Source organism: Emys orbicularis, chromosome 13 (genome assembly GCF_028017835.1).
Source record: "Emys orbicularis isolate rEmyOrb1 chromosome 13, rEmyOrb1.hap1, whole genome shotgun sequence".
Taxonomy (NCBI): Eukaryota; Metazoa; Chordata; order Testudines; family Emydidae; genus Emys; species Emys orbicularis.
In genome coordinates this window covers 21,075,638-21,087,351 of record NC_088695.1, presented here as the reverse complement: position 1 = coordinate 21,087,351, position 11,714 = coordinate 21,075,638, and the positions used below count along the sequence as shown (strand labels likewise).

At 48.1% G+C, this 11,714-nt stretch overlaps 1 protein-coding gene across 3 annotated transcripts in view; it reads right to left on the bottom strand.

The window, feature by feature from the left end:
* Window positions 1–291: 291 nt before the first annotated feature.
* LOC135887695 (class I histocompatibility antigen, F10 alpha chain-like) overlaps window positions 292–11,714 on the bottom strand; it is a 201,739-nt gene continuing 190,316 nt past the window's right edge. For 2 of the 3 annotated variants that reach the window (XM_065415420.1, XM_065415424.1), the window contains 4 exons: window positions 9,099–9,200; window positions 8,659–8,691; window positions 1,070–1,111; window positions 292–518 (listed from right to left, as the gene is read on the bottom strand). In XM_065415420.1, coding sequence (XP_065271492.1) covers window positions 514–518; window positions 1,070–1,111; window positions 8,659–8,691; window positions 9,099–9,200 — 182 coding nt within the window. In that variant the 3' untranslated portion in view covers window positions 292–513. Of the gene's footprint in view, window positions 519–1,069; window positions 1,112–2,248; window positions 2,370–8,658; window positions 8,692–9,098; window positions 9,201–11,714 lie in introns of all 3 variants that reach the window. The other variant, XM_065415421.1, reaches the window with a different exon arrangement.

Below are 11,714 nucleotides of genomic sequence, written 5' to 3'. Positions count from 1 at the left end.
CAACCCCCCAGCTTCCTTACCGTGCCACTCAGACCAGCGTCTGACCAGTTATTTATTTATTTACTTATTTTTGCTGGCTTCTGTACCACCCATTGGATTGTGTTATAGCTTTCTGTGCTAAATACATCCCCCACCATATACACACAAGCAGTTACTGCTCACATATCTAGCATACCGTACAGGGTGTGCAAACAGCACTGCATAGGGCAGAACACTGAGTACACACACTAAATGCTAGCAATTACTAAACTCTTACTAAAAGAGTTTATCGATGAAAATTTTGGAAATTATTTTGTGCAAATAAAACATTTTTATAGAAATTATTACATCTGAAAAGCAAAAAGTGGTTCAGTGAGCAGATAGATGAGGCCAGAAATCCCACACAGGACACTCCAAGTACTAGAGAAAAGCTGGGAAGGTGTTCATTGGTTCTTGTAGGGAGACAGAGCACAGCTCATCCATCTTCCTCTCTGGGGTCCCCTTAGGTTGTGGCACAGACTCCAACAGGCTCTGTTAAGCTGCAGAAGTTAAACACAGGCAACGTCTATTAAAGGGAACCTGCCATAATGTTTTGCAATGACAGTGCACACTGCTGTGGGGCGGTCACCCTAGTGGCTGCAGTGTTCAGTGGACAAAATCTCTAACCCCGCCGACAAAGCTTTTAGCTCAAGTCTGTTCCTGGAGCCTGAGGTGCTGGGCTCTGTCGCTCCTGCTCCCTCCAGGCAGTTTCACTGGAAACTGTTCTCTGAAGCAGCTGGGTTTATCATTACAAATCTCAGCCAATGCTGTATCAGCAGTTCACCAAGAAATCCCTCTCACTAGAGTCTTTCACACCTAAATTCATCGCAGAGGAAACAAGGGGGATTTGGCGGCAAACCTGTTCCTGCACCCCCAGTGTGAATAAAAGGGAAATAAGAGATCCAGAACTCCCTTTTTCTGCTCCTTGGGGCTGGTTTGCTAGAGGGGACGGGCCACTGAGACTCAGGGTCCAATGACTTGGACTAGGTGTCTCTCTCCAGAGGCCTCAGTGAGAGCAGTGAACCCCTAGGCTAGAGCCCCCCTCACTTACCCCTGGCAGATATGTCAGAGCCACTAGATCCTTGGTCATTTGCTGTGCAGAGGAGGAGAAGAGAGTATATTAGCATCTCTCACAAGGCAGGGTTTCAGTGTAGTTAGTAGATTCGGGGGACTCTTATCCAAAGGGAACAGTCATCACCTTACTCTTCCCTAGTGGTGAGATGGTTGGTGCACAGATCAGTCTACAGTGCAGCTGCCCTGGATTTCCATTATTCACATGCAAAAAACGTTACCACTGTAGGGGGACAGCACTGACTTGTGCTCTTCATGCCTCTTCAGAATGGGAGCACTGAACACTCAACATTCAAAGGCTAGCAAAGTAGGAGATGGTGGGTTAAGGATACATAAGAATGGCCATACTGGGTCAGAGTTAGTTAAATTACTGAGAGTTTAACTAATTAAATACCAATTTTTTTAATACAGGCCAAAGTTTTCAAAAAGTGGAGCCCAAATTTAGGCTCTTCAGCCTGCCTTTAACCATCTAAGGGAGGGGTTTTCAAGAGTGCTTAGGGCACAAGTCCCATGGACTTCGAACTGCAAAACCTGATGGTTGAAGCATTTCAGCTCTTTACTTGTGGCAGTACAGTATACTGGAAGGTGATGCTGGCTGCAAATCATCTAGCTCTTACACATCGCTTTTCACTAGTAGATCTCAAAGCTCTTTACAAAGGAGGCACAGAGCACAAGCTATTTGCTTTTCAATTCTCAGTCTGTGTAGTCTCATAATAGGGGATATTAATGAGGCCTTGGTCTTGTCTTTTTCAGCACAGATGAGCATTTTAAGTATGAAACTTAGTAGAAAAAAAATCTACATAAAATCTGAAATTTTATTAACAATTGGGAAACTAAAAAAACAAACAAGTAGAAAACATTCACTTTGGCAATTTAAGACCATATAATGGAAGAGAAGATCTAGCAATATGTAAATAAGAAATTTGATTTCAATTTTCAAAAAAAAACCCTAAATTTAAATGTCATAATTTAAATAAACATTTTAGTTGTGATTTTTAGCCACCCTAAGAGGAGGAGTTCCCAAAGGGTGCTGATGAAAATGTGGGCAGGTAGGAGAAACACCAAAACAAAACCAAGAACTGTTGTTTGAAAACACAAGGCAAAGGAGAAAGCGACATCACTCAAGGCAACGGAGTTAAGAAAAGAAAATCACTCTTGCCTTTTGTTGAAAGCAACCTGAGCAGAACGAGTAGTTGAAAGACAGACTGCAAGGGATTGAGAAGAGCTGGGAAAGTTAAAGGTAAAGGCCAACTGGTCCCAATACAACAGTATCTTTGATCCTATATAAAACATAAATTTTCAATTCATGTATTTGTGCAATTTCTATACAGATAGGGTCTGAAAGCAAGACAATTTAACACACATTCTGAAACTGGAGCTGAACAGTTTATAGTTTCTGGTAAATCTAATCTGGCTAGTGTATTTATATATTTTTATCATCAGTCAGCACCCTCATCCCCCGCTGTCCCCACCCACACCCCAACCCTCTGCCCCAGCTCCGAGCCCTCTCCTGCAACCTGAAATCCTCATGCCCAGCCCAGCCCTGCCCCAGAGCCCTCACCCCCAGCCAGAGCCCTCACCCCCACACTCCAACCCTCTGCCCCAGCCTGGAGCCCCCTCCCACGCACCAAACAAACCCCTCAGCCCCACCCCATTAATTTTGTTATGTGCCCCAATATGGAGGTGATCTGTCACACATCACCTCCATATTGGTGTCACATAACAAGATTCATTCCGCACATGAGTGGGAAAAATTAGAGGGAACACTGGTTGTAACTGTAGGGGTCCTGACCCAAAAAGGGGATGGGAAGCACGGCAAGGTTATTGTAGGGGGGTTGTGGTATTGCCACCCTTACTTCTGCGCTGCTGCTGGCAGGGCGCTGCCTTCAGAGCTGGGCACCTGGCCAGCAGCGGCTGCTCTCTGACCACGCAGCTATGAAGGCAGTGCAGAAGTAAGGGTGGCAATACTGTAATCCCCTACAATAATCTTGCAACCCCCCCGAAAACCCTCTTTTGGGTCAGGAACCCCAGTTTGAGAAATGCTGGTCTCCCCTGTGGAATCTGTATAGTATCGGGTAAAAGCACACAAGACCAGATTTCACGGTACGTGACACATTTTTCAAGGCTGTGAATTTGGTAGGGCCCTAATCATAATTGCTCTGCATATCCTGGTTTGCCAACCTTTGACTTCTGGGAATTAAACACTCCCATTCTGAAAGGACATAGGGAGCCCAGGGCAGGGCTGCGCACCTGCAACCTTAACTCCACATTAACAAAGTTCTTGCATGTGAATTTCCATTGTTCTGGAGTAACGAGGAGGAGCGAAGGAGGCACAACTGAGGGCCAACTGTAGGAGGAAGGGGGGTGCTCTGAGGAGCTTGTGTTGGCACTTCTCAAACCCCCTCAGTTATCTGCTGGAGGCACCCCTGAGAGGGTAAAGAGAGAGCTGGACGGCTACACCCTAGCAGGGCCCGGCAGATCTGCGCACTTTATACTGACTCTTGGTGCCAGGCCTTAGATGGCCTCAGACGCAGTCCATCATTTATGTAAATAGTTCCCATAGTTGTTAGTCTTGGTCTTGTTCCTAAAGCTAATTACAGGAGACAACTGAGGAGGGGATTTGAACTTGTCATCCACGTGACAGCTTGGTGCTGATCTGAAGTCAATGGAAAGATGCCCATTGGCTTTAACAGGCTTTGAAAAAGACCCAGATTTCACATGCATTGAAACCCAACTTTCAGATGAGTCAAAAGAAGTACAGTATAACATTAAAAGCAGGTCAGACACCTTCAGCGTCACACTCAGCCACACACAGCACAGCTCTAGGGGGATAATAACTCAGTCCAACACCACCGTATACATTCCTGACTATCGCCTTGTCTGCACTAGCAAAATTGGGACCCATCCCCACAAGCAATGCAATTCCACCAGTGACAGCAAAGGTGGAGGAACTGAGGCGACGGGGTTCAGGTGTTTTTAACCACTGCATCATCTAGACTTCCTCTGAGCAAGGTTATAGAACATGTGTCTACAGCCACTCTACACTACTGAAGAAGACCTCTGCTGGGAAAATAACAGAGCAGGGTACAGATTATCCAACAAGTTCTTGGAATGTATTGGAGACAATTTTTCTTTCAGAAGATGGAGAAAGCTACTGGGGGAGAGGCTGTTCTAGATTTGACTTTGACAAATAGGGAGGAACTGGTTGAGAATTTGAAAGTGGAAGGCAGCTTGGGTGAAAGTGATAATGAAATGATAGCGTTCATGATTCTAAGGAATGGTACGAGGGAGAACAACATAATAAAATAATGGATTTCAAGAAGGCAGACTTTAGCGAACCCAGGGAGTTGGTAGGTAAGATCCCATGGGAAGCAAGTCTAAGGGGAAAAACAGTTCTGGAGAGTTGGAAAGTTCTCAAGGAGACATTATCAAGAGCACAGGTGCAAACTATCCCACTGCACAGGAAAGAAATGAAGGATGGCAAGAGACCACGCTGGCTTAACCAGGAGATCTTTAATGATCTAAAAATCAAAAGAGTCCTACACAAAGTGGAAACTAGGTTAAATTACAAAGGACAACTGTAAATAAATAACACAAGTATGTAGGGGCAAAGTTAGAAAGGCCAAGGTGCAAAACAAGATCAAACTAGCTAAAGACATAAGGGTCACAAGAAAACCTTCTACAGATACATTAGAAGCAAGAGGAAGACCAAGGACAGGGTAGGCCCATTAGCCAATGAGGAAGAAATGCCAATAACAGAACATGTGAAAATGGGAAAAGGGCTAAATGTTTTTTGTTTCGGTTTTCACCCAAACGTTTCATAGCGATTGGACGTCTAACATAGTGAATACCAGTGAAATTGAGGTAGAATCTGAGGCTAAAATAAGGAAAGAACAAGTTAAAAATTATTTAGACAAGTTAGATGTCTTCAAGTCACCAAGGCCTGATGAAAAGCATCCTAGAATACTCAAGGAACTGACAGAGGAGATATCTGAGCCAATATCTCTGGAAAGTCATGGAAGATGGGAAATATAGTGCCAATCTATAAAAAAGGGGATTAGGGACAACCTGAGGAATTACAGACCAGTCAGTTTAACTTCAGTACCCAGAAAGATAATGGGGCAAATAATTAGGCAATCAATTTGAAAACACATAGAAGATAATAAGGTGATAAGTAACAGTCAGCATGGATTGGTCAAGGACAAATTGTGTCAAACCAACCTGATGGCTTTCTTTGACAGAGTAACAAGCCTTATGGGAGGGGGGGGGGGGGGTGGAATGGTAGATGTGGTATATCTTGACTTCAGTAAGGTTTTTGATACTGTCTCACAGGACCTTCTCATTAACAAACTAGGGAAATGCAGCCTAGATGGAGCTACTATAAGGTGGGTGCAGAACTGGTTAGAAAACTGTTCCCAGAGAGTAGTTATCAATAGTTCACAGTCATGTTGGAAGGGCATAACAAGTGGGGCCCCTCAGGGATCAGTTCAGGGTCTGGTTCTGTTCAATGTCTTCATCAATGGTTTAGATAATGGCACAGAGAGTACACTTATAAAGTTTTTTGGACGATACTAAGGTGGGAGGCGTTGCAAGTGCTTTGGAGTACAAAAATGATCTGGACAAACTAAAGAAATGCTCTGAAGTAAGTAGGATGAAATTTAATAAGGACAAATGTAAATTACCACTTAGGAAGGTACAATCAGTTGCACACATAAAGAATTGGGAAATGACTGCCTAGGAAGGAGTACTGCAGAAAGGGATCTAGGGGTCATAGTGGATCACAAACTAAATACGAGTCAGCAGTGTAACATTGTTGCAAAAAAACAAACATACATAATTCTGGGATGTATTAGCTGGAGTGTCATAAGCAAGACACAGGAAGTAATTCTTCCACTCTACTCTGCGCTGGTTAGGCCTCAACTGGAGTATTGTGTCCAGGAAGGATGTGGACAAACCGGAGAAAGTCCACGGGAGAGCAACAAGAATGATTAAAGATCTAGAAAACATGACCTATGGGGAAAGATTGAAAGAACTGGGTTTGTGTAGTCTGCAGAAGAGAAGACTGAGGGGGAAATGTGATAACAGTTTTCAAGTACATAAAAGGTTGTTACAAGGAGGAGGGAAAAATTGTTTTCATCAACCTCTGAGGACAGGAGAAGAAGCAATGGGCTTAAATTGCAGCAAGGGAAGTTTAGGTTGGACATTAGGAAAAAAATCCTGTCAGGGTGGTTAAAGATTAGAATAAATTGCCTAGAGAGGTTAGAATCATAGAATCTCAGGGTTGGAAGGGACCTTAGGAGGTCATCTAGTCCAACCCCCTGCTCAGAGCAGGACCAATCCCCAATTTTTACCCCAGATCTCTAAATGGCCCCCTCAGGGATTGAACTCACAACCCTGGGTTTAGTAGGCCAATGCTCAAACCATTGAGCTATCCGTCCCCCCAATCCCTCCCAGGTTGTGGAATCTCCCTCATGGGAGGTTTTTAAGAGCAGGTTAGTCAGGAATGGTCTAGATCAGTGGTTCCCAAACTGGGATTCGTGAACCCCTGGGGGTTCGCAAAATGTTATAGGGGGTTCTTGGGAAAAAATTCCCTAATGGCGGACAGAGCTGTCCATAGGGACCCCGAGCATCGCGAGGCCAGCAGCCCGGAGCCCTTGGACTGCCAAGAGCTAAGCAGATCAAAGCAAGCATATCTATCATACTGAGGAGATTTAAACTTCAAGACTCCTTATAAGAAATGGAAAGGGAGGTGGATATTTTTTGCTGTTTTTAAAATTAAATAGGCAGCTAGTATTGTTTTTAAATTATTATGAAGAACAAGTTTAAGCTCTGTTGTAACGTGTGTTGTTTGCCTGGACTGCTCAAGACCTGAATGCTTGTGTAGGAGGAACTCTTTGAGTTGGCTTCTTAAATACCTTCATGCTGTTTCACATCTGATACTCCTTGATGAAACATAGGAGCCTTGTCTTATAAACAGGCTTATTCAAAGTGATACAAGCTACAAAAGTGAGACCTTGGAAGAGTGTTGCCGTTTTCATAATGTAATAAAAATACTGTAATGATATATAATAATTAATAATAAATAGTGTGTAATAAGCATGTCATAAAAACAAATTTTATATTTCCAAGGTCACTGCTTTTATAATTTATACTCCGGTAAAGGGGAAAATCCCTAGAAATATTCATTTTTAGGAGGGGGTTTGCGAAACTTGACATTTTAGTGAAAGGGGTTCACAGGTTGTTAAAGTTTGGAACCACTGGTCTAGATAATACCTAGTCCTGCCATGAGTGCAGGGGACTGGACTAGATGTCCTCTCGAGATCGCTTCCAGTCCTACAATTCTATGGTACTATAGCAGGGGTCTCAAACTCAAATGACCACGAGGGCCACATGAGGATTAGTACATTGGCCCCAAGAGCCGCATTACTCAAACTTCCCCCCCGCCACCCTCAGCCACACCCCCACTCCCTCCATGAGGCCCCGCCCCTTCCCCGAAATCCCCACCCCAACTCTGCCCCCTCCCTGCCCCAAGGGGGTGCAGGAGGGGTGTGGTGGGGGCTCAGGGCAGGGAGTTGGGGTGTGGGGTGCAAGAGGGGTGCATGGTGCAGCAGGGGGCTCAGGGCAGGGGGGTCGGGGTGCAGGAGGGGTGCGGCAGGGGGCTCAGGGCAGGGGGTCGGGGTGCTGGAGGGTTTCAGGGTGCGGCAGGGGGCTCAGGACAGGGGGTCAGGGTGCAGGAGGGGTGCGGACTGCGGCAGGGGGCTCAGGGCAGGGGTGCAGGAGGGGTGCGGCAGGGGGCTCAGGGCAGGGGGTCGGGGTGTAGGAGGGGTGCGGCAGGGGGCTCAGGGCAGGGGGTCGGGGTGCTGGAGGGTTTCAGGGTGCGGCAGGGGGCTTAGGACAGGGGGTCAGGGTGTAGGAGGGGTGCGGGCTGCGGCAGGGGGCTCAGGGCAGGGGGTCGGGGTGCAGGAGGGGTGCGGGCTCTGGCCCGGCATGCACTGGGGGCAGGTTTCCTGCCTGCCTCCCCTGCTCCCACGCTGCTCCGGGAAGAGGCCGGAACCTGGGGGAGGAGGGGCACAGGGGTCTGTGTCACTGTTGCGTCCAGGCACCACCCCCAGCAGCTCCCATTGGCCGTGGTTCCCCGTTCCCAGCCAATGGGAGCTTCTGGGGGCAGTGCCTGGACGCAACAGTGACAGACCTCTGTGCCCCTCCTCCCCCAGGTTCCAGCAGCTTGCCGGAGCCGTGCGGGGGCAGGGCGGCCAGGCAGGAGCCTGCCCTGCCCCCAGTGCGCGTTGGGTCGGAGCCCCTGTACGTAAACACTGGGGGGGAGGGGGGGCGGGAGGTGCTCACGAGCCGCAGAAAATAACCCCACGGGCCGCATGTGGCCCACGTGTTTGAGACCCCTGCACTAGAGCAATAGTTGGAGATTTCCCTAAAATCCTCATTGTAGACAAGGCCTATAAGTGGGAGCGAGGATCTCCTGTCAGTACCTCTAGGCTAAAATCCACAAGCAAATACTGATGGCTGTTCAGAGATGGTCACTTGAAAAGAGGCAAGGGGTCTCTTGTCACTTACCCTGAGCTACAGTGTAGCCGTCTCCCTTCCTCCCTGCAGAGGAAAGGCAAATTTCAGTGAATTCAACTCCCAAGGTAGGAACCGACTCCGATCTGTGTCCGCGGCTCAGAAACAGGGCCCCTGGCCCAGCACAGCCCCCCGGCGCTCAGTAATGGACTCAAGGTCCCAGGCGCTCACAATCGGCAGGAGACAAAGACAACGAGACAGTTTCCAAAGACCTCAGTGCACTGGGTGCTGAGCTCATTGGAAAACCTAACCCCCAAAAAACTGTACCCGTACCCAGTTTCTGGGTCTGGCCCTCCAGCAGCTCCCATGGGGAGCTCAGTCCCACAGTGGGACAGTTACACCGTACGGACACTGGTTCCTGTACTGCTGTTGTCCTTAGGTGGGTGTGCAGGGCCCAGGAAGTCCAGGGAATCCCTCCATCCCAGCCTCTTTACCTGGGCGTTTCTTTTTTCGGACGACTACTCCAATTATAACACCAATCAGGACAACTGCAGTGATAACTCCAGCCACAGTGGGAATCAGATTGTTATTTGGTTCTGAAATGGAATGGAGAGAATGATCAATGGGGAAAACCCCCCCCCACTAAAACCCTCCTTTCATCCCACTGCAGGGATCAGTCAGTCAGCTCCCAAGATAAGGGCTGAGTCCTGCAACCTTCCTACCCCTTCCACTGCAGCCACCATGCATTGCACCCCACCATAGAAAGTCGTGGACACTAGACCCAGCCTCTACCACTTCAATTCATAATAAATATTTAGCACTTAAAATAGAAGACTTTTATAACATTAATAAATCTTCATAAACCTAACTATGGGAGAGCATGGATGTCAGTATCGTCCCTAAATGGGAAAGGAGGAAGACTTGCTGAAGATCATACAGTGAGTCAGTGCAAGAGCCAGGAATAGACCCCAGGAATCCTGACTTCCAGCCCCTCCCGTTCTAACCCACTAGCCCCCACTCCCTTTCTAGAGACAGAACCCAGGAGTCCTGGCTCCCAGACCTCCTGCTCTAACCTACAAGACCCCACTCCCCTTCTAGAGCCAGGGATAGAAACCAGGAGTTCTGGCTCCCAGCACCCTTGCTCTAACCCACTAGCCTCCACTTACCTCCTAGACCCAAGGACAGAACCCAGGAGTCCCTAACCGCCCCCGACCACGCTGACTTTTATGACTAATGGAACACAGTCCCATTGTAGGAGTCTTGTAACAAACTAAAAACTGACCTCAAAGCTCTGGCTTTCCCTGCCATGAATAGTTACAGACACAATGCATGTTTTTTGAGGGGGCAGGAAGTGAAGAGGGGACGACAGGGATATTTTAATACTGTTCTTGGTTTATATAAACCTGTGTGACAATGTTCTGTCCTTGTCTCTGTGGGTCCCGTGTTTCCTGGTGAATTTTGCTAGCCTCAGAGGCTCACTGTGACCCTCTATGTAGCCCTTCTCTCTCTAGAGCAGGGGTAGGCAACCTATGGCACACGTGCCAAAGGCGGCACGCGAGCCAATTTTCAGTGGCACTCACACTGCCCGGGTCCTGGCCACCGGTCCGGGGGGCTCTGCATTTTAATTTAATTTTAAATGAAGCATCTTAAACATTTTAAAAACCGCATTTATTTTACATACAACAATAGTTTAGTTATATATTATAGACTTAGAGAAAGATCTTCTAAAAACGTTAAAATGTATGACTGGCACGCGAAACCTTAAATCAGAGTGAATAAATGAAGACTCGGCACAGCACTTCTGAAAGGTTGCCGACCCCTGCTCTAGAGGCAAGGGTCACAGCCTACTGAGCCATTTTCATCATAAGCCAGCAAGGGAGGTGAGGAGAAGCTATCCTCCCTTGCACAGACTCTGTTGTCTCCCAGTCTCAGTGATTAATCAGGGGGCAAAGGGGGGAGTCCGGGCCCACCCTCTACTCCAGACTCCAGCTGGGACCCTAATAGTATCAGCTATGGTAGCTGACCTTTTAGAAACAGGATGCGTACAATTCCCTGGGCCACTTCCTCAAGATCCACTTCACCCTTACCTCAGGGCCGCCTACCTTGTGCCTGATATGGTTTGTACTGCTCAGTCTCTCCAACAGCGAGGCTTCCTCCTACAGCTCCTGTCACATTTGCCCACCTGACTAACTCGGAGGCTTTTAACTAGTTTCAGCCAGCCCCTGATTGGCTTCAGGTGTCCCAGTCAACCTAGATGTCCTCCCGGCACTCAAAAGGAAAGATTTTAATTGGCCCCAGGTGTCTTAATTGACCTGGAGCAGCTACCATTTGCTTATCCTGGTAACAGGGATTTGTTTAGCCTGTGGCAAATATATCTGTCTCCCATTACTTTACTATGGGCATCTGGGCTTGCCCCATCACACCTGTTAAACCCAGAGTGCTGTATACACTTTCAGTTTCACTAATCAGCTTCTCCTGTTGTCTGAAAGATCCACATAATAATACAGCAAAAAGAAAAATATTTCTAAGAGAATAAGGAAATGCGGTTTATGACTGTAGCGGGGTGGCTACCCCACTCATGCCCAGGAGGGCTTGAAACAGCCCTGGGAGAGGGCTGGGGCTAGGCTGATTGGCAAAGCAGCCACAGCTGTGGCCAGTTTAATCAGGGCCCAGCTGGCCCTTATAAGAAGGCAGTGGGCCTGGAACAGACAGTCTCTTTCTGAATGCAGAGAGGGAAGGACCTGGCTGCAGAAGATACCTAGAGTGGAGCAGGGTTGGGGGAAGGCCAAAGAAGCTGGGGAGCTCCAGCCTGGGGAAACCCTCAGGCTGCAGGGCCTAGTCTAAGGCCATACAGGGTACTGAGGTTGAAGGGGGCAGCACACGGGTAGGCAGAGGCAGAAGGTCCAAACACCCCCTTGCCTATGATGACTGGCTAATACAGACTGCAGTCTGCCCCAGTGAACGGGGGCTGGACGATGACTGGCAGTAGCCCATAGGCCGAGGCGAGGTGGGGATAGTGGGGGAGGGGAGACCCAGACTAAGGGGGTACTGACAGGGGGCCGGAAGGGACATGGGGGCCCGGCGGCAAGCGGGACACCGGCCTGCAGAGG